This window comes from Plectropomus leopardus, chromosome 17 (genome assembly GCF_008729295.1).
Source record: "Plectropomus leopardus isolate mb chromosome 17, YSFRI_Pleo_2.0, whole genome shotgun sequence".
Taxonomy (NCBI): Eukaryota; Metazoa; Chordata; class Actinopteri; order Perciformes; family Serranidae; genus Plectropomus; species Plectropomus leopardus.
The window spans coordinates 18916680-18940267 of NC_056479.1; the positions used below are offsets into that span (position 1 = coordinate 18916680).

The 23588-nt window shown below is 35.5% G+C and overlaps 2 protein-coding genes across 2 annotated transcripts in view; one reads left to right on the forward strand and one right to left on the reverse strand.

Annotated features, from left to right (window-relative positions):
- The window catches only part of LOC121956588 (lipid droplet assembly factor 1-like), a 43143-nt gene extending 27350 nt beyond the window's left edge, over nucleotides 1-15793 (forward strand). The window contains exons 3-5 of the mRNA XM_042504877.1: nucleotides 13358-13526; nucleotides 13629-13774; nucleotides 14391-15793. Coding sequence (XP_042360811.1) covers nucleotides 13358-13526; nucleotides 13629-13774; nucleotides 14391-14462 — 387 coding nt within the window. The 3' untranslated portion in view covers nucleotides 14463-15793. The remainder of the gene's footprint in view (nucleotides 1-13357; nucleotides 13527-13628; nucleotides 13775-14390) is intronic.
- Nucleotides 15794-18091: 2298 nt separating this feature from the next.
- Nucleotides 18092-23117, reverse strand: LOC121956589 (ER lumen protein-retaining receptor 2-like). The gene is made up of 5 exons (XM_042504878.1): nucleotides 22856-23117; nucleotides 21339-21439; nucleotides 21077-21235; nucleotides 20688-20940; nucleotides 18092-18729 (listed from the first exon to the last, which is right to left on the reverse strand). Exons 1-5 carry the CDS (start codon nucleotides 22944-22946, stop codon nucleotides 18695-18697), a joined length of 639 nt encoding a protein of 212 aa, XP_042360812.1. The 5' UTR covers nucleotides 22947-23117; the 3' UTR covers nucleotides 18092-18694.
- Nucleotides 23118-23588: the final 471 nt, after the last annotated feature.

Genomic DNA, 23588 nt, shown 5'->3' on the forward strand with positions numbered 1-23588 from the left:
AAATGTCAAAATATGACATGTCCCAAAAAAACAGCTAAAAACACCTCAAAAAACAGCATAAAATAGCGTGCTGAGACACGCCATAGCAAAAATGTGCAAAAAAAAATGCAACCAAAAAACACCAAAAATAGCATGTTGAAAAAAAAAATGACCAAAAAGCAAGGCTATAGTATGGCAAAAATGTCAAAATATGACATGTCCCAAAAACAGCTAAAAAACACCTTAAAAAAACAGCAAAAATAGCGTGCTGAGACGCCATAGCATGCAAAAATGTTGCAAAAAAATGGCCAAAAACACACAAAAAATAGCATGTTGAAAAAATGACCAAAAAAGGCAAGGCTATAGTATGGCAAAAATGTCAAAATATGACATGTCCCAAAAAAACAGCTAAAAAACACCTCAAAACAGCATAAAAAAATAGCGTGCTGAGACACGCCATAGCAAAAAATGTTGCAAAAAAAATGGCCAAAAAAAAAACACCAAAATAGCATGCATGTTGAAAAAATGACCAAAAAAGCAAGGCTATAGTATGGCAAAAATGTCAAAATATGACATGTCCCAAAAACAGCTAAAAACACCTCAAAACAGCATAAAATAGCGTGCTGAGACACGCCATAGCAAAAAAATGTTGCAAAAAATGGCCAAAAAAAACACAAAAAAATAGCATGTTGAAAAAAAATGACCAAAAAAAGCAAGGCTATAGTATGGCAAAAATGTCAAAATATGACATGTCCCAAAAACAGCTGAAAAAAAACAAAAAACAGCAAAAAAATAGCGTGCAAGAGACACGCCATAGCAAAAAATGTTGCAAAAATGGCCAAAAAAACACAAAAAAAGCATGCATGTTGAAAAAATGACCAAAAAAAGCAAGGCTATAGTATGGCAAAAATGTCAAAATATGACATGTCCCAAAAACAGCTAAAAAAACACTCAAAAAACAGCAAAAAATAGCGTGCTGAGACACGCCATAGCATAAAATGTTGCAAAAATGGCCAAAAAAACACCAAAAATAGCATGTTGAAAAAAATGACCAAAAAAAGCAAGGCTATAGTATGGCAAAAATGTCAAAATATGACATGTCCCAAAAACAGCTAAAAAAACACAAAAACAGCATAAAAATAGCGTGCTGAAAGACACGCCATAGCAAAAAATGTTGCAAAAAAATGGCCAAAAAAAAACACCAAAAAAATAGCATGTTGAAAAAAATGACCAAAAAAGCAAGGCTATAGTATGGCAAAAATGTCAAAAAATATGACATGTCCCAAAAACAGCTGGCAAAAAAACACACTCAAAACAGCATAAAATAGCGTGCTGAGACACGCCATGCATAAAATGTTGCAAAAAATGGCCAAAAAAACACCAAAAAATAGCATGTTGAAAAAATGACCAAAAAAAGCAAGGCTATAGTATGGCAAAAATGTCAAAATATGACATGTCCCAAAAACAGCTAAAAAACAAAAAAAACAGCATAAAATAGCGTGCTGAGACACGCCATAGCAAAAAAAATGTTGCAAAAAATGGCCAAAAAACACAAAAAAATAGCATGTTGAAAAAATGACCAAAAAGGCAAGGCTATAGTATGGCAAAAATGTCAAAATATGACATGTCCCAAAAACAGCTAAAAAACACTCAAAAAACAGCATAAAATAGCGTGCTGAGACACGCCATAGCATAGCAAAAAATGTTGCAAAAAAAATGGCCAAAAAAAACACAAAAAATAGCATGTTGAAAAAAAATGACCAAAAAAAGCAAGGCTATAGTATGGCAAAAATGTCAAAATATGACATGTCCCAAAAAAAACAAAAAAAAAACACCTCAAAACAGCATAAAAAATAGCGTGCAAGACACGCCATAGCCATAGCAAAAAAAATGTTGCAAAAAAAACCAAAAAAAAAAACAAAAAAATAGCATGTTGAAAAAATGAAAAAAAAAGCAAGGCTATAGTATGGCAAAAATGTCAAAATATGACATGTCCCAAAAACAGCAAAAACAAAAAAAAACAGCAAAAAATAGCGTGCTGCCAAGACACGCCATAGCAAAGAAGCAAAAATGTTGCAAAAATGGCAAAAAAACACCAAAAAATAGCATGTTGAAAAAAATGACCAAAAAAGCAAGGCTATAGTATGGCAAAAAAATGTCAAAATATGACATGTCCAAAAAACAGCTAAAAACACCTCAAAACAGCATAAAATAGCGTGCTGAGACACGCCATAGCAAAAATGTTGCAAAAAAAAATGGCCAAAAACACAAAAAAATAGCATGTTGAAAAAAAAATGACCAAAAAAGCAAGGCTATAGTATGGCAAAAATGTCAAAATATGACATGTCCCAAAAAAACAGCTAAAAAAACACTCAAAAAACAGCATAAAAATAGTGTGCTGAAACACGCCATAGCAAAAATGTTGCAAAAAAATGGCCAAAAAAAACACCAAAAAAGCAGCATGTTGAAAAAATGACCAAAAAAGCAAGGCTATAGTATGGCAAAAATGTCAAAATATGACATGTCCCAAAAACAGCTAAAAACACAAAAAAAACAGCATAAAATAGCGTGCTGAGACACGCCATAGCATAAAATTTGCAAAAAATGGCCAAAAAAACACAAAAAATAGCATGTTGAAAAAAAAAAAAATGACCAAAAAAGCAAGGCTATAGTATGGCAAAAATGTCAAAATATGACATGTCCCAAAAACAGCTAAAAACACCTCAAAACAGCATAAAATAGCGTGCTGAGACACGCCATAGCATAGAAAGTTGCAAAAAACGGCCAAAAAACACCAAAAAAATAGCATGTTGAAAAAAAAAATGACCAAAAAAGCAAGGCTATAGTATGGTATGGCAAAAATGTCAAAATATGACATGTCCCAAAAACAGCTAAAAAACACCTCAAAAACAGCATAAAATAGCGTGCTGAGACACGCCATAGCAAAAAATGTTGCAAAAAATGGCCAAAAACACCAAAAAATAGCATGTTGAAAAAATGACCAAAAAAGCAAGGCTATAGTATGGCAAAAATGTCAAAATATGACATGTCCAAAAAAAAACAGCTAAAAAACACCTCAAAAAACAGCATAAAAAATAGTGTGCTGACACACGCCATAGCATTAGAATGTTGCAAAAAAAAACGGCCAAAAAAAAAACACCAAAAAAATAGCATGTTGAAAAAATGACCAAAAAAAGCAAGGCTATAGTATGGCAAAAATGTCAAAATATGACATGTCCCAAAAAAAAACAGCTAAAAAAAAACACCTCAAAACAGCATAAAATAGCGTGCTGAGACACGCCATAGCAAAAATGTTGCAAAAAAATGGCCAAAAAAAAACAAAAAAAAGCATGAAAAAAAAAATGACAAAAAAAAAGCAAGGCTATAGTATGGCAAAAATGTCAAAATATGACATGTCCCAAAAACAGCTAAAAAACACCTAAAAAACAGCATAAAATAGCGTGCTGAAAGACACGCCATAGCATAAAATGTTGCAAAAAAAAATGGCCAAAAAAACCCCAAAAATAGCATGTTGAAAAAAAAATGACCAAAAAAGCAAGGCTATAGTATGGCAAAAAAAATGTCAAAATATGACATGTCCCAAAAACAGCTAAAAACACCTAAAAAAACAGCATAAAATAGCGTGCAAGACACGCGCCATAGCAAAAATGTTGCAAAAAAAATGGCCAAAAACACAAAAAATAGCATGTTGAAAAAAATGACCAAAAAAGCAAGGCTATAGTATGGCAAAAATGTCAAAATATGACATGTCCAAAAAAAACAAAAAAAAACACCTCAAAAACAGCATAAAATAGCGTGCTGAGACACGCCATAGCAAAGAATGTTGCAAAAATGGCCAAAAAACACAAAAAATAGCATGTGAAAAAAAATGACAAAAAAAAGCAAGGCTATAGTATGGCAAAAATGTCAAAATATGACATGTCCCAAAAAAACAGCTAAAAACACCTTCAAAAAACAGCATAAAATAGCGTGCCTGAGACACGCCATAGCATAGAATGTTGCAAAAAATGGCAAAAAACACCAAAAAATAGCATGTTGAAAAAAATGACAAAAAAGCAAGGCTATAGTATGGCAAAAATGTCAAAATATGACATGTCCCAAAAACAGCTAAAAAAACACTCAAAAACAGCATAAAATAGCGTGCTGAGACACGCCATAGCATAGCAAAAAATGTTGCAAAAATGGCCAAAAACACCAAAAAATAGCATGTTGAAAAAATGACCAAAAAAAAAGCAAGGCTATAGTATGGCAAAAATGTCAAAATATGACATGTCCCAAAAACAGCTAAAAAAAAACACCTCAAAACAGCATAAAATATAGCGTGCTGAGACACGCCATAGCAAAAAATGTTGCAAAAAAATGGCAAAAAAAACACAAAAAAATAGCATGTTGAAAAAAAAATGACCAAAAAAGCAAGGCTATAGTATGGCAAAAAAATGTCAAAATATGACATGTCCCAAAAACAGCTAAAAACCTAAAAAACTCAAAACAGCATAATAAAATAGCGTGCTGAGACACGCCATAGCAAAAAATGTTGCAAAAATGGCCAAAAAAACACCAAAAATAGCATGTTGAAAAAAAATGACCAAAAAAGCAAGGCTATAGTATGGCAAAAATGTCAAAATATGACATGTCCCAAAAAACAGCTTAAAAAAAAAACACCTAAAAAAACAGCATAAAATAGCGTGCTGAGACACGCCATAGCATAGCAAAAAATTTGCAAAAATGGCCAAAAAACACCAAAAAATAGCATGTTGAAAAAAATGACCGAAAAAAAAGCAAGGCTATAGTATGGCAAAAATGTCAAAATATGACATGTCCAAAACAGCTAAAAAAAAACACTCAAAAAACAGCATAAAATAGCGTGCTAAGACACGCCATAGCAGCATAGAATGTTGCAAAAATGGCCAAAAAACACCAAAAAATAGCATGTTGAAAAAATGACCAAAAAAAGCAAGGCTATAGTATGGCAAAAATGTCAAAATATGACATGTCCCAAAAACAGCTAAAAAAAACACCTTAAAAACAGCAAAAAAATAGCGTGCGAGAGACACGCCATAGCAAAAATGTTGCAAAAAAATGGCCAAAAAAAACAAAAAATAGCATGTTGAAAAAAATGACCAAAAAGCAAGGCTATAGTATGGCAAAAATGTCAAAATATGACATGTCCCAAAAAAACAGCTAAAAACACCTCAAAACAGCATAAAATAGCGTGCTGAGACACGCCATAGCATAAAAATGTTGCAAAAAAAATGGCCAAAAAACACCAAAAAAATAGCATGTGAAAAAATGACCAAAAAAGCAAGGCTATATAGTAGGCAAAAATGTCAAAATATGACATGTCCAAAAAAAAACAGCTAAAAAAACACCTCAAAAAACAAAAAAAATAGCGTGCTGAGACACGCCATAGCATAAAATGTTGCAAAAAATGGCCAAAAACACCAAAAAATAGCATGTTGAAAAAAATGACCAAAAAAAGCAAGGCTATAGTATGGCAAAAATGTCAAAATATGACATGTCCCAAAAAACAGCTAAAAACACCTAAAAACAGCATAAAATAGCGTGCAGAGACACGCCATAGCATAAATGTTGCAAAAAAATGGCCAAAAAAAACACAAAAAATAGCATGTTGAAAAAAATGACCAAAAAAGCAAGGCTATAGTATGGCAAAAATGTCAAAATATGACATGTCCCAAAAAAAAACAGCTGAAAAAAACACCTTCAAAAAAACAGCATAAAATAGCGTGCTGAGACACGCCATAGCATAGAAATGTTGCAAAAAAATGGCCAAAAACACAAAAAAATAGCATGTTGAAAAAATGACCAAAAAAGCAAGGCTATAGTATGGCAAAAATGTCAAAATATGACATGTCCCAAAAACAGCTAAAAAACACCTTAAAACAGCATAAAATAGCGTGCTGAGACACGCCATAGCATAAATGTTGAAAAAAACTTGCAAAAACGGCCAAAAACACCAAAAAAATAGCATGTTGAAAAAATGACCAAAAAAAAGCAAGGCTATAGTATGGCAAAAATGTCAAAATATGACATGTCCCAAAAACAGCTAAAAAAACACCTTAAAAACAGCATAAAATAGCGTGCTGAGACACGCCATAGCATTAAAATGCAAAAAAAATGGCAAAAAAACACCAAAAAATAGCATGTGAAAAAATGACGAAAAAAGCAAGGCTATAGTATGGCAAAAATGTCAAAATATGACATGTCCCAAAAACAGCTAAAAAAAACACCTCAAAAAACAGCATAAAATAGCGTGCTGAGACACGCCATAGCAAAAATGTTGCAAAAAATGGCCAAAAACACCACAAAAAATAGCATGTTGAAAAATGAAATGAAAAAAGCAAGGCTATAGTATGGCAAAAATGTCAAAATATGACATGTCCCAAAAAACAGCTGAAAAAACACCTCAAAAACAGCATAAAAATAGCGTGCTAAGACACGCCATAGCATGAAAAAAAGTTGCAAAAAAAATGGCCAAAAAAACCAAAAAAATTAGCATGTTGAAAAAATGACAAAAAAGCAAGGCTATAGTATGGCAAAAATGTCAAAATATGACATGTCCCAAAAAACAGCTAAAAACACTTTAAAAAAACACATAAAATAGCGTGCTGAGACACGCCATAGCATTAAAAATGTTGCAAAAATGGCCAAAAAACCAAAAAATAGCATGTTGAAAAAAATGACCAAAAAAGCAAGGCTATAGTATGGCAAAAATGTCAAAATATGACATGTCCCAAAAAACAGCTAAAAACACTTAAAACAGCATAAAATAGCGTGCTGAGACACGCCATAGCATTAAAATGTTGCAAAAAATGGCCAAAAACACCAAAAAATGCATGTTGAAAAAATGACCAAAAAAAGCAAGGCTATAGTATGGCAAAAATGTCAAAATATGACATGTCCCAAAAACAGCTAAAAAACACCTTAAAAACAGCATAAAAAATAGCGTGCCAAGAGACACGCCATAGCATAAAATGTTGAAAAAATGTGGCCAAAAAAACACCAAAAAATAGCATGTTGAAAAAAAAATGACCAAAAAGCAAGGCTATAGTATGGCAAAAATGTCAAAATATGACATCCCAAAAAAACAGCTGAAAAACACCTTAAAACAGCATAAAATAGCGTGCTGAGACACGCCATAGCATAGAATGTTGCAAAAAATGGCCAAAAACACCAAAAAATAGCATGTTGAAAAAATGACCAAAAAAGCAAGGCTATAGTATGGCAAAAATGTCAAAATATGACATGTCCCAAAAAACAGCTGAAAAACACCTAAAAAACAGCATAAAAATAGCGTGCCAAGACACGCCATAGCATAAAATTTGCAAAAAATGGCAAAAAACACCAAAAAATAGCATGTTGAAAAAATGACCAAAAAAAAGCAAGGCTATAGTATGGCAAAAATGTCAAAATATGACATGTCCCAAAAAAAACAGCTGAAAAACACTTAAAACAGCATAAAATAGCGTGCTAAAACACGCCATAGCATTAAAATGTTGCAAAAAAATGGCAAAAAACACCAAAAAATAGCATGTTGAAAAAAATGACCAAAAAAGCAAGGCTATAGTATGGCAAAAATGTCAAAATATGACATGTCCCAAAAACAGCTAAAAACACTCAAAAACAGCATAAAATAGCGTGCTGAGACACGCCATCGCCATAGCATTAAAATGTTTTGCAAAAATGGCCAAAAACACCAAAAAATAGCATGTTGAAAAAAATGACCAAAAAGCAAGGCTATAGTATGGCAAAAATGTCAAAATATGACATGTCCCAAAAACAGCTAAAAAACCTCAAAACAGCATAAAATAGCGTGCTAAGAGACACGCCATATGCAAAAAAAGTTGCAAAAATGGCCAAAAAACACAAAAATAGCATGTCGAAAAAATGACCAAAGAAGCAAGGCTATAGTATGGCAAAAATGTCAAAATATGACATGTCCAAAAAACAGCTGAAAAAACACTTAAAACAGCATAAAATAGCGTGCTAAAGACACGCCACCATAGCAAAATGTTTGCAAAAAAATGGCCAAAAAACACAAAAAATAGCATGTTGAAAAAATGACCAAAAAGCAAGGCTATAGTATGGCAAAAATGTCAAAATATGACATGTCCCAAAAACAGCTGAAAACACACTCAAAACAGCATAAAATAGCGTGCTGAAACACGCCATAGCATAGAAAGTTGCAAAAATGGCCAAAAACACCAAAAAAATAGCATGTTGAAAAAATGACCAAAAAGCAAGGCTATAGTATGGCAAAAATGTCAAAATATGACATGTCCCAAAAAACAGCTGAAAAACACCTTAAAACAGCATAGTAGCGTGTGCAAAGACATGCCATAGCATAAAATGTTGCAAAAAATGGCCAAAAAAACAAAAAAAATAGCATGTCGAAAAAATGACCAAAGAAGCAAGGCTATAGTATGGCAAAAATGTCAAAATATGACATGTCCAAAAACAGCTGAAAACACTTAAAACAGCATAAAATAGCGTGCCAAGACACGTGCATAAAAACATGGCTAATAGCATAAAAGTTGCATGTTGAAAACATCCAAAAAATGGCCAAAAACCCAAAAAATAGCATGTTGAAAAAATGACCAAAGAAGCAAGGCTATAGTATGGCAAAAATGTCAAAAAATGACATGTCCAAAAAATGACCAAAAACACTTAGTATGGCAAAAACAGCATGTCCAAAAGTCATGCTTTTTAGCTGAAATAGCATAAAATATGTTGAAAAACACCAAAAATGTCCAAAAACAAAAAAAAAATAGCATGTCAAAAAAATGACAAAAGAAGCAAGGCTAATGACATGTCCCAAAAAACAGCTGAAAAACACCTCTTAAAATAGCATAAAATAGTCATGTTTTATATATGCTAGTGTTGCAAAAAACATTTGCAAAAAATGGCCAAAACCCAAAAAAAAAATGTCGAAAAAATGACCAAAGAAAGCAAGGCTATAGTATGGCAAAAATTTCAAAATATGACATGTACGGATAAATGCCAAAAAAGGCAAAATAATATATAATTTAGCATTTGAAAAAAATGGCCAAACAGGCAAAAGTATAGTATGTCCTATCCTAACGACGGCTGAAAATGACATATAATGGCTTGTAAAGACGCATCAAAGTACACAAAGTGGGAATAAAAAGCCAAAAAAGGCCAAAAACCTAATAATTTAGCTTGTCAAAAAACGGCCATGAAGGCAATAGTATAGTTTGTCGAAAAAAGTCAAATTTTGACTGCTTCTTAAAATGGCTAAAAAAGACATATAATTCCTTGTAGAGATGAGTCATAGTATACAAAGTGGAAAAACAGGCCATACCTTTATAAATTAGCGTGTTGAAAGAAATCGGCGCAAAAGCCAAAAAAAAATTGCATGTGGAAAAATGTCAAATTTTCACATGTCCAAAAAATGCCTCAATGACACATATGATAACTTGTAGAGACGTGTCATAGTATACAATGTGGAAATAATTGCCAAAAACTTCATAATCGAGCTTGTGTGTGTTAGCCTCCTGTTACATCCAGATTCTGAAATAAGATTGAGTATATTAGTCACAGATTTCCACAGATAAGATGTGAGTCCCAAAATAATCAATAAACTTAATTCACAGCAAACAAAACACAAAAACAATGAATATTCATGCAAATAAAGAAATAAATTCAATCAACAAAGGGAAACACATCAAAAACACTTAACTTATCTTAGTTAGATGACTTCAGTTGCTATTACATATTTTAGATGTAGGCTAATGGGATGGGACCTCTTCAACACTTGATTGGAAATACTAGATGGGAGACCTAATTGAAGGAGGGGTGAGGTGCACATTTACCCCCTCTGCTCTTCAGCGACGCGTCTCCTGTCTGACGACGATTCATATGTATGTGCCATTTGCTCCAGACCCAGTCTGCGCCTCACAGCTCAACTGGAGGCCCCACTACTTGTTCCGTGTCCTCAGTTGTACCAGCAGTAGGCTGCCGTCTCGCGTTCTTCCTTCCCCTTTTTGCCCTATGCTGAATTACACACTGCTGGCTGGAACGTCGTGGGCTGTGTGCTGCTGATATCCACCTCTTATTACCTGTGTGGAAAGAGGTCAAAAGGCTTCCCCCCCGAGAATGCAATGTGACATTTTTTAACATTCTGTGCTATATGTTTTTTACAGCCATTTTTCACTATGCTATATTGTTTCTGGCCTTTTTTTTAAAATAGAAAACTCTCACGTGTCATGACAAGATATAATAATGCAGTTTTCAGAAGTTTTTTTCAACATGTCATGACCTGAATTTTCATATACTGAAAACTGTTTTTTTTTCTGCCAAGAACTTAGTTGATTATCAGCCTGTCTCATATATCAGTCAAGTTTTCGACAGACGTCACTGCCAATACTGGGCTAAAGTAAATGTTGAAAATATGTAAGTGCCTGGAGGTTTAGCTTAGGGGTGAAGTAGGTGGTTAGAGTACATGAGATTGCTAGTTCAATACTTACCTGGGAAAGTTGACTTTTATGATATAAATAATATATTGGCTGATATATCTGTCTGCTCTTCTGATATAAGTCATCGATGACGTACCTTGCAACGAACAATTAAAACAGTTAAAAAACGCACAATTGTCTCCTTGTCTCCTGAATTTTCAAATGCTGAAAACTGAATTTTCCCTGCCAAGAACCTAATTGATTGTTGGACTGACTCATATATCAGTCGAGTTTTTGACAAGTGAAGTTTGAAAACATGTCAAGTGTCAGAAGGTTTAGCTCAGTGGGTAACCCAGATGGTTAGTGTTCCTCAGGTTGCTGGTTCAAGTCTTACCTGGAACACATGAATTTTGAAGACTAAGCTAAACCCAAAGCAAGCACAGAGCTAAAGGGAACGTTGAAGAAGTTGGGTTGAGTGACAGGGAAGACAGTCAAGAGACAAGCACTTGGAGGAAAGACAAGAAGTTGGGTTAAGAGGCAGGAAAGTCAGTCAAGGTACATGCATTTGGGGTTGTGAGACAGGAAGTTGACGTAAGAAACAGGAAGTTGGGAGATTTCAAGGTTAGTCAAGTTACAGCAAGTTAAATTGAGAGACAGGAAGTTGAGTTCAGAGACAGGAAGTTGAGTGAAGGTAGAAGATGGAGGTATAGGAAGAGAGTATAAGAGGTGAAAATAGAAATAAGAGAGGGTCAGAAAGTAGAAAGTAAGGGACTGGAATAGGAAAGTCAGGAAAGTGGTAGAGTAGTAAGGTAATCAATAACATAGCATGATGCAGCCTGGCACAGGTCTGGAAAGATAAGAGAAGGGGATGATACAGCCCTTAGGTCTAAGAACTTATCGGCCTGACTCATATAGCAGTCAAGCTTTCGACAGACGTCACTGCCAATACTAAGCTAAATGGAACATTATAACCATAGAAACTGTCAGGAGGTTTAGCTCAGTGGGTAAATAAGGTGGTTAGTGTGCCTGAGGTTGCTGGTTCAAGTCTTATTTGGGACAGGTGACTTTTGACTTTTATGGCATAAATAAAATAAAATATCAGCTGCTATATCTGCTCTGCTGATATAAGTCATCGATGACGTACCTTGCAATGAATACTTAGAACAAATTAAGGCACATGAAGCTGAGTGATATATCGCTTTGGCCGATAAATCAGGTTTAGTGGTCCCAAAACAGGTAAAACCAGTATCGGCAGTGACTTCTGTCAAAATCAAGGAATATCGGCCTGACTCATATATTTGACAGACGTCACTGCTGATACTTAATTTTGCATTTCAACATCATATAACCCTTATATCAGTAGAGTAGAAAGATATATCAACCGATATTTTATTTATGCCATAAAATATAATTTGCTTGTATATTCATACAGTTTAAACGCTGATTGTGATATTGCAGAACATATTAGGGCACGTAAAGTTGAGTTAAATATCATTTTGGCCGATAAATCAGTTGTAGTGGTCCCAAAACAGGTAAAATCAGTATCGGCAGATGCGTCTGTCAAAATCAAGGAATATGGGCCTGACTCATATATCAGTCGAATTTTCGACAGAATTCACTGCCGATACTGAATTTCGCGTTTCAACACCATATGACCCTTATATCAGTAGAGCAGACAGATATATCAACCAATATTTTATATATATTCTTATCCTCTACGTCCATTTTCTAAGCTCAACCTCCTCTCTGTCACCTCAGCTCACTCTCAACTTAACTTGTTGCTACTTGACTAACCTTCCTGTCTCTCAACCCAACTTCCTGTTTCTGACCTCAACTTCCTGTCTCTTGACTGTCCTTCCTGTCTCACAACCAAACTGCATGTAACTTGACTGACTTTCCTGTCTCTTAACTTCTTTCCCCCAACTTCCTATCTCTTGACTGTCATTCCTGTCTCTCAACCCAACTTATTGTATTTAACATTCCCTATAGCTCAGTGCTTGCTTTGGGTTAAGCTCAGTCTTCAAAATTCAAGTGTCTCGGGTAAGACTCGAACCAGCAATCCTTTGCACATTAACCATCTGGTTTACCCACTGAGCCAAACCTCCTAACATTTGCTATGGCTTCGTTGTTCCCTTTAGCTGTGTATTGGCAGTGACATCTGTTGAAAACTAGGTCGATTTTCAAGTTCTTGGCAGGGAAAATTCAGTATTCAGTATATGAAAATTTGGGAGACAAGGAGACAATTGTGTATTCTGTTTTAAGTGTTCATTGCAAGGTAAGTCATTGATGACTCAAAAGTCATCCATCCCAGATAAGACTTGAACCAGCAACCTCAGGCACACTAGCCACCTTATTTACCCACTGAGCTAAACCTCATAACTGTTTCTATGGTTCTAATGTTACTTCCAGCTCAGTATTGGCAGTGACATCTGTCAAAAACTCAAATGATACAAGTCAGGCCGATAATCAACTAAGTTCTTCTTGACAAGCTGTAGTATGTCATTTTAAAGCGTCTTTTTTTAGCATGTCAAAATTTGACATTTTTCGACATATGTCAACCAAAATATCTTATTAAAGTCCTACAATGGTATGTCATCTAAAATACCACAAGATAAGTCATACTATACTTTGTCGTCCAGAATACGATAAAAAAAAGTCATACTGTAGTGTGTCATCCAAAATATGTCAAAAAAGTCATACTATAGTATGTCGTCGAAAATATCACGAAAAGTCATAGTATAGAATGTCCTGATGATACACCACCTGATTTTTATGGTCTTAAGCTGTTACGTTTCTAAACTTTTTCCTATGTGGATATCCTCCAGAGACCCTCCTGGAGGGTAAGTTTGCACTAGATGAAGAAAATCATCCCCCCTCAAATTTTAAGTAGGTGGTAACGGCCCTCATGTCTTTTCTCTCGTTAGGTAACACGCATGATGAACACAAGAATCGGGCAGTACCTCAGCAAACATCCTTTCTTCGCTCTGACAGTGTTGCTGTTCGGTGCTATGTCTGCACTCCCTGTCGGACTTTTCCTCTCTTTTGCTCTTGTGACCTTTATTATGTCAGCAGTAGGTTTTGTTTTCTTTGAGGGTAAGTGTAATCACATCAAAATTTCCTTTCTTCTACAAGCCAAATTGTACTCATCTGACAGTTCTTTTTTGTTAACAAAAAATTGTTATTTCTGTCTGTCAGTGTTCCTGCTGTTTGTTGGCGGGTTGACTCTGCTGTGTGTGCTCTCTGGCATCGCCCTGTTCTCAGTCATGGCATCAGTCATCTTTAATGGCCTTTATATCACCATCTCCAACATACTCAACCGCTATTACCCTCATCTGATAAAGGTAATGTACTGAAGAATCAGCAAGCGGTATTTGCTTGAGTGCTTGAGCTGCAAAGATTCTTTTTAATTAATAACTTTTTTGATCTTAATTGATCTTAAACTAATAGAACTTAGTTTTTGGTTCTAGTACTTTATTCTAGTAAAAGTAAAAATTCTCTGTTTACAGATTCTAAAATGTGAAAACTTTCTGGTCTCTGTACTCCTGTTTGAAAGTAATGTCATATCCTTGGGTTGAGGAAAAAAACAAGATATAAGTAACAATGATTTTGTGGTAATTCATTTTCTGGCTTTAAGAAAATAATCAACAGATTAATTGACATTAAAAAAGAATTAGTTGCAGCCCTAGCACACCAAGGATTCAGAATATTTTGAGAAGAAAATTAGACGGCATACACATAACTTTTAACTACACATGGTCTTTTTCAAGGCAAATTCAGCCTTGAAGATAGATACACCACCTGGTGGTTATCTGTTATCTACACTAAAACATCAGTGATACAATAAAATCAGTTGAGTTTAGTGTATGGTATTCTTCTCTTCTAAAATGGTAATTTATTTCACATAAACAAAATGACTGACATTGTTTACAGAGTGTATTTTTTTTCTTTTTCCTTTAGTCATACCAGCAAAGTAAGGCCCAGGAGAAGGAGGGTGAATCTGAAACTTCAAAAGTGAACAAAATAGAGTAGCAGGATGCTTTCCACCTCTCCTCTTTCATGTGGGAAAGCTCAAAATCTCTGCATGAACGGTGCCTTAAATCAGCACTATTGAAGCTCAATGGGCGGGATTCAGACCTTGAATGTACTGTATGTAACAGATTTTCTAAGCACAAAGATTTCCTGGTAGTTACTGCATGTCTACATCACTAATTTTATCGCTAAATATTTGAATAAATAAAATAAAAAATACCTAAATGTCCAAATCTCTATATATGTAGGCATTTTATTTAAGTATAAAATATCTATGACAGCCAAAGCATTGATTTATGAATGTTTTAACTGCCTTGATGGTCAAATACTTATTTTAATCTAAACCATACGTATTCTATACACTATGCACAAATCTTTGGAATGGCGGCTCATTTCAAAAACAGAAAAACACTGGCTCATGATTGTACATCATTAAAAAAAAGCCATGCACTATTCCTATTTAACATGTTTTTTTTTAAATGCTTGTGTAAGTTGTGTATGTTTGCAGATATCTGACACTGATTCCTATGAGCCAAACAATACACTGCAAATTGCTGTTACATGTTTATGGTGTAATCTTCAAAGGAGCTATATATGACATCCCGATCGCAACAAATATTTGTTATTAAGATATAATGGAGTAATGGCCTCCTGAGCAAAGAATAATGTCACACTACTGTGTGTTGTAAATTGAGCGTGTCTCTTCAGTGTTGTATAAGAAGAGCAAAAAAAGGACTAAATTATAGGTACTGGGATACCATCTCACTGCAGTTGCACAATTGACTGATTGAAACAAATTTTTAAAAAAATGCTGGTATCAGGAAAAAAGCGCTTTAGTTAACATGGGCTGTTAGCACTGTCAACAGTGTTGCTGTTGTTATCACTGTTAGCACCATTAGCTGCAAGCCGCCAGCTCAGCCACCACCATTTTAAGAGTGGTGCAGGCAGCCCTTAAATCAAAGATATGTTCTAATTATCATATAGAGCTCCTTTAAAGAAGCACAGTGTGGTTTGTTTATAAATGGTCATCAGAGTTAAAGCTGTGCTGTTTTGTTGTTTTTTTTTATGGAAAGTTCATGCCTTTAAAATAAAATTGATGCATATCAATGTGTTGTTGGTGATAGATTATCTGATGAAACTACAGTCTGTTGTCTGGCACACCAATCGGTTTTAGATGAATTTATCAATGCAATAAATTCATTGATACTCCATGGGAGAATGCCCTCATTTATTGCCAGGACCTTAAGATGAGTTTGGTAAAGAATGGTCTATGCTTAGGATGTATTATGTTGCAATTAGCTGTATTGGAAATAAACTGAGTTTACCAAGAATACTATATTGTGTGTGACGTCTGTCCTATTTTTTCACCCTCATCACTGTCATCTTTTTCAAAGGGGAAGTTTCTATGTATTTCCTATTGAAGTGGGTGAGTGGGATGAGTATGAAATATTTCTAATTTATACAAGTTTGTGGTATACGCTGGGGTAGCATAGCCGGTACGTATGTTAAGGACTGAATCCACTCAGTATGATTTAAAGTAAATTTTGCTTCTTGGCATGTTTATTGTTTATTTCAAAGACTAAAAAAATATAGCTGAAACATTAAGCGCTGGTTTTCTTTACATGTCACTTTATACTCTACATTTCAGAGGGAATTATTGCATTCTTCAATCCACTACAATTATTTGACAGCTTTAGTTACTTTACAAATCAGAGTTTTTGTACACAAAACGAGCAAATGATATTTTTTTAAGTTATTAGTCTACCCAACCATATATACAAGTAAAGCTGAAGTGATTATGGATTGACAGAAAGTAAAATCGAAAATTGGATTTTTTAGACAAAAATGCCAAAAGTGATGGCTACACTTTAACAAATCTGGGGATTTGCCATCCTTTTGATTATTTCTTTGTATTTTTAATAATTTTTTAATAAGGTCTGTGCTATAAGTTGTACAACATTGTGACTATGTCCTTTTGCTTACCTAACATATGCAATTTTACAAACCAAATTATCATAGATTCATCGAGAATTAAAAATAATTGTCCATGATAAAAAATAATCAGTTACAGTCCTATACAAAATAGTTATCTCAACCAACAAAAAACTGCTTTTATGCACAAGTGATCATAATCTAATGACATAATATACCAGCAGTTTAACAGTCACAGGGAGAACTTTCTGCATTGAGGGGTTTTATATTTTCCTTATTAATTTTACATAAGTAACAATTTCAAATGAAGGAATTTTACTTCTTCATTCCTAAGATTTTTTGTTTTGTTTTGGTTTTTATTCATTCATTTTTTTCACCTCATTGGATAAGAAAAATAGATATGTGTGTAGAGTGAGAGGGGACAACATGTAGCAAAGACTGAGCCATAATTCAGGATACATGGGGCGCATGTTTTACCAAAAGAGCTAATTCTTTAATGTGGTTTAAATACATTAACTTGAATAAATTTAAGGATTTGAAGAGTTCGTCTACATTTTTCCATAGTGCTACTATTGGTCAAAGACTTAATAATTTACTGTGTTCCTTGAATTTAGACACACACACTTCTCACAGGTCCAATGATGCCTCCCTACTACAACCGTTTTGTGAGTTTCAAAGAGGACATCGCTAAAGGCGTATGTGTCTGCCTCCCAATCTTTCCATTAAATCACGTGCAAGTTTGTGAATCTATTTAGAAGTTGTGCTTCCCACCTATAACCAACACACACACACTTGAACTTCATGCCAAATTACAGCACCCTAGGGAAAAAATTGTGGCTGCCAAAAGATGGGGAAATTTTTGTGGACCAACCAAGCATGCGATCTATAGAGCCATTAGTGGCAGCTTTAATTTTTTTTTTTTTTTTTTTAAAGGTGTGCTCTTGATAATTTCAATAATCAAAAAGCAACACCAGCGGATGATTCTCATAAAACCTTTAATGGAGGTGATATCATGCAAACAAAAGACATAAAAAGTTGAAACAATCTTTTAGGAATAACTACTTTGAAAAAGAAGTAAACGAGAGGCCTTTAAATTTCAAAGCAATGCACCCAATGAACACCGTGAACACCTAAGCAATAATTAGACTAGCAACATGTCAAATTGGCTCAATTCTTCACACCCCAGATAAATATTGAAATGTCAAAACCAGTCCAAATGCTGGAGGATCCTCATGCCAAATATCACCATTCAACCATTCCTTATTGCTTGACTTCACTAATTTCAACCTTGAGATAACTGAAAAATCACTGTTGGGAGGTGTTCATGAGTTTGTTAGTGGGGTGCAATACGAGCAGGAAAAAAAATTGTGCTACCTACATCAAAAATTTGATGTACATTATTTAAAGATTGTGTGACATCTATATTAAAGCTGTAGAACAATTGATGCATTTTATTTTCCTCAATACAGTCAGCTAAGATTAGAAAAAAATCAAGAAACAAATGAAAGGTTAAATTTCAAATGAGATAGCCATCATTTGGAAATACTGACATCTATGTCCAAAACATTGCTGGCATTTAAGTAATTAAATCATAAACTTAAGATGAAACTATAAATCCTTATATGAGTTCAGCTTACAAAAAAGGTTTTTATTTATGGACAATAGTTAAAATGTTGTTTTGAGTTTAGAAAGCCATCTTTTTACAAAATGTGTGTGTGTTGGCGCAAAGTTGTTGCTGTTGGCATCTTTAAATATTTTCATTAGAAGCTAAATGTATTGTAATATATGCAGACAAAAAAAAAGAAATCCAAAAGTAAAAAAAAATAAAACAAAAACTACTGTGAGAAAATGGACATAATCCTCATCAGGCACTCACATTACCTCTTTATCTCACTCCTTAATAAGACTGTACATTTGTGCATTTCATTACCAAGTCAAACAGGGAACTTCTTAGAGTCGACCGTATTTGTGTCATTATAAAAAATAAAATAAAAAATAAGCGTGTACACCTCACATGTAGAAAAAAAAAGCCTTTTCTCCTATTTGAACAGCAATGAAAAGAAGTTTAAGGCAAGATGCTCAACACCGAAATCCAAAGGTTGACTTGATGTGATTTTTGTTCAGCTCTGGTGTTTGTTGGTATTTACCAGTTCCATCAGCAATCATCAAGAAGACTAGTGTTTTTCCCCGATAGTTGGCTCTCTGTCTCAGGCATCTTTTGCTGTGGGTCACGAGATTACATGATGTCATCTCCTCACACCCCTGAGTCTGCTGGGAGTTGCCGTCTCCTTGTGAATGATTTACGCAGGCAGGCTCAGCTTCTTGCCTTTCAACACTGAGAGATGAGACAGGAGGACAGAAAATCAGAAACCACAACTGGGCAGTTACATGTTCATGCTGCCATGGATAATTCACACCACATGGATGAGTTGAAAGTGCAAGAGTTTCTTTATCACGGAGCTTATAATGGGGGAATCTATGATTTGTGTTCAGATGAAAGTTGCCAGTTGTAAATTGGAAGCCCCTTTTAAGGAAATACTTTCAGGAACTATAAAACCCAAGCGATTAAAGAACCATGAAGATTAGGCAATTTAGACTGATGAGGAAAAAAAAAAACAACAGCTTGTTTGAGAGACAGTTTTCACACCCAAGAAATAATACAGAGACATGTTGTTCTTCCTAATTTACCGTTCTCTTTAAATCGCTATAAAATAGTCACGAGGAGGTGAAAACTAACTGAAAACTCCACAGCGTCTGTCTTTGAAATACTCTGCAGTGTATTACACATAATTTATTGCAGCTTTACAAAATAAAACAAATGGCAACTTTTGTATCTTGTTTTCACTTGAAATAACTTCTGAATGAACTTACCTTAAACTCTAGTTTTTGTGATGGAGATGCAAGCAAGTTTAAGTTATTAAACTGGCTGCTTGTAAAGGCATTTCAACTACTCACACTGGCAGCAATAGCACTTTGCAACAGTTGCAAAGGTAAGGGGTTTTAAATTTGAAAAGATTCACAGGCAGGGCTGCAAATTTTGCGACCACAACCAGAATCATGATGACCAGGAGCAGTGTTTCGCAGTCTGCAAATCAGGAAAACAATGAGATCTGGGAGCTCCTTAACCTCCAAGCAGAGGAAGAGATCAGTCCCCACATAACAGGAACCGTAAATAATTTTTATTTCCATTTTATGTCACAATTATTGTCAAGAAGGTGCTGCCAACACATGTTATATGTCACCCTAGAGGCAGACACTGTTGTGTTACAGGTCTTGCCCGTCACACTTCTTTTGCTTCCCTGATGCCAGCATGCTGACTAAAATTCACATATCAAAGCGCTGTAATGCAGCTGTTGTTTGGCTCTGTTTAAAATGCAAAGACAGCTTAAAGCAGGGACTTCATAGCTGCCCTATAAAACGATCTCTGTGTAAAAAGAGCTGGCAACAGTGCTAACTGTGAGCATCACACTGCCACCGTTACCCAATCGTTTTTATAGAGTTTAACAGCTCGCTGTTGGATGTTTGAAGCTACTAACCAGGTAGACAGAAAAGAAGGAGAGCGGCTTATGGAGATTGTCCTTCTGCACTGCAGTACTTTAAAAGTCTCATACTGTGATGCAGTTCATTTCATTTCCACACCTTACAGGCCTCACAAAAGGGCAAAACAATCACTTTTTTTTTTAAGTGTTGCAACAGGGTCAATTGAACCTCCTCACTAACCATCTCTGTCCCTTCCTTGCTCAGAGTTGCTTAGATATCTTCTAAAATTAAACAGATTTAGTGCTAGATTTTTTTAAAGCTAAGTGTGGAGCTCTCTGGGAGTATTCTCAGATTTTTTGTGAATACATTTTACAGTTGGTGAGAAAAAAGGATTCTGAAGTTCAACCGATGCTAATTTGAGGTTTCAGCACCGGATTAGCCAAATCATGTACGCAATTCTAACATAACAGCCTTTTTAACACAAGATCCCGTTTATGTGGTTCCCAGTTGAGCTACTGTCGGGAAATTCTGTTGACTGTTGATGCCTCAAATCAGCTTCGGCTGAACTTTAGAATCTGATTTTGTGGAGTACAAGAACTCTCACATCAAAGTTTCTAGGAAGGGATTACGTCAGGGCCAGTGAGGACTGGAGAGATTACATCAACCAACAACTCTTTCAACAGCATGAGTGCATGTAAGTGTTGTATTAAGGTAGACTTAAGGGAAGTATTTTATTACGGCTGAGTAACAAAAAGCCAACGGTCACTTAACAACATATCTAATGTGTTTAACAGATTCGAATAGGAAACCCACCTTTGGTGACATAAAGATAGAAGAAGTCACAGTAGAGAACAGTCTGAACCAAACCGGCCACAATGGCGATCATGTCAAAGAAGCCTTCAAAGTAGAAACGCCAGATCCAGTTGAAGAGATAGAGGGCTCGATAAAGGCCGAGGCAGAACAGGTAATGGGTGGTGATCGTCTCCGCTTCGCCAGTCTTGCTAATCATGAAGAGCTGAGGCAGGATTGCCACTGACTCCAGGTAAATGGAGAACGTCCACAGGATCTGATGACAGATTACACAAGAAAAAATACAATGAACTTTTAGAGGATTAATTAGACGTTTAGAAAAGAACTACATATTCTCAGAGAGCTCAGCTCTATTGCCATGGTTTGACAACAATACACGAGGTTGAACCCACCTCCACCACAGAGAAGTCATGGTTGATGAGAACAGAAAGACCCCCGACAGGAACAACCAGGAACTCCACTCTGAAACTGTCGTGGTTACCGTCATAGGTGGCCCTGAACTTAACGTAGATCAGGTAGACTGTGGCATACGCACAACCGATGTAGATCACCTGTTAAAGAATACAGAACAGCATGTCGCTGAAGGTAATGCAGAGGAATCTTGGACTTTTATGAAAAGCTGCTGGTTGGAGCTAAGATGTTCTCCTTTCTTACCTTCATGCATGTGTTATAGAGGGAGATGAAGGACGTAAGCAGATCCAAGTAGCGTGTGGTAAACACAATGGCAAACAAGATTTGGCTCTTTCCAGAGATACCTTTAACAAAATTAAGCAGATTTATTATTTCAGTTAAGCCATCAGCAACTTCAGAACAACTTCACAAATATTCTGGATAACATGTGAATCATTAATGCTTTTCCTTGTTGTTCAGCGACATCTGCTGGTGGAAACATGATGAATACTTTATAGCAAATCAGCAATTTCAGTCTTTTGGGACTAGTTTTTGTAAGCATAAAAATAAAATCGCATGGAAGGTGTTCCTAATTAACTGTCAAGCACACTATTTTTAAACCATTGCTTTCTTAATTAAATGCACAAAATTATGACTTCTCAGGATAGCAGGCATAAGAGTGCATGGATTTGTGTTCTTAAACTTGTACAGTACACTAGACTTGACAGGGAATCATGGGAAAACAGTAAGTGCATATAGGTTTCTCTCTGGGTCTGTTTACATCTCTGATCTGATCACATCAAACAGAGCCTCTTACAACTTTATTTTGGTTCCAAGGACAGCAAAGATAGGACATACTTCTGACATCTTCCCCTATCTTTTACCATGCCAAAACATTACTATTTTTACACATGAATACTGCAGACAGATATACCTTTGCTGTATCTTATCGTGTTAACCATAAATAAACACCTCTTGGCTGTAACCTGACATAACCTCCTTTAACTTTGACCTTATATTCATAGCGCTCTATAACCAAAGTGGCATTCACAACTGTGTCGTCCCAACTGCACACCAGAAATTACTGTTGTCTGTGTTTTTCAAGCAGCTATTTAATAACAAAAAATGCATAAAACATGTTATCAGAGCTACAGAAACAAAAGCAGGCCAAAATAAAAGTAGCAAAAACTACTTAAGCTACTTCCGTAGCGCGTTCTAGAATGCCACGTCAGAAGCCAGACCAGAAAAGTCGAGCACCAAACCTCAATAGATGGCTGATGTGTACAGAAAGCAAAACTAACCGGCGAAACTAAATATAGAAATAACCCCCAAAAACATGATGTATTAATTTTCTCATTCATCTACTAAGCAACAGGCACCTAACTAACTTCCTCAGCCCGTAGTTCAGCTAATATGTTAGTTAACCATCACACACTAGCAAGCTAGCTAGTGCCATGCTATCTTCGGACATTATTAACTTTAACTTCAAATAATTAACAACATGTTGCCAGAAAATACACCAATAGACTGCTACTACGAGTGATGGAGGTGCAGACAGCGGTTAATAGTCCTTATCGGGAGTTCGCCCATTGACTGCTAACGGTTTAACTCAAATGAATGGGGTGGGAAACGTTAGCATGCTGCTAATGCTAGCTAGCTTTGCCGGGCAAATGAGGAGACAAAAACGAGTTTAGCAATGTGAAGAAATGCAAAGTAAAACGGTAACTTGCCAAAAATACAACATTGTTGCATTTGTAATCTAAATCAAAGCTATGGCTCACCTGCACATGACCTGCTTTTCCATATTTTGAGCAGCAGGATGATGATAGCAGCCAGATGAGAGAGGTCCCCTATCAGTCTGAAGATGTTCATTGTTGCAGGACGAATTAACAGACACTGAGCTGGGAGGCAAAAACAAAAGTGTCTTTTCTCCTTTGAGGTGGGTCGTTTCACACTTAATTCTGTCTTGTGTGAAAGCTTCCTCTCTCTCTTAACTTTGTAGCAAACCGGGCTGCGGGCTCCACAGGATTGAAAATATGGCGAGAGTGCAGGTCGACGTGGAAGGGGGCGTGACACAACACACAGAGAGATTTTGATTGGACTAAAATCTGAGTGACAGCGCGAGAAGATCCGCCTACAACCGGCTGAACGGGAAGGGAGTCCCAAAAAATGGATCCCTGTATGAATCAGGAGGGATATATTACCTTGGGTGTGACCCGCATTTAATTCTAGTTTTGATATGTGCACTGCATTTAATTGTGTACAACTGGGTTGTTATTGCTGATGAATTAACATCTAAGAAGCTGTTTAATGTTGTAACTGGTCAAAGTGGAGCTAATTATAGCAATTTTATACACTGTTGGGAAACTTTGACTGAAACAGTTCTTTAGATTTTTATTATTATATTAATATGTCATCGTTATATTTCTGTATGTAAAATATTAAGCCTTACAGTAACCCCTTGAAACCTAAGAAAATAGATTGGATTTTAAAAAAAAAAAAACATAGAGAAGG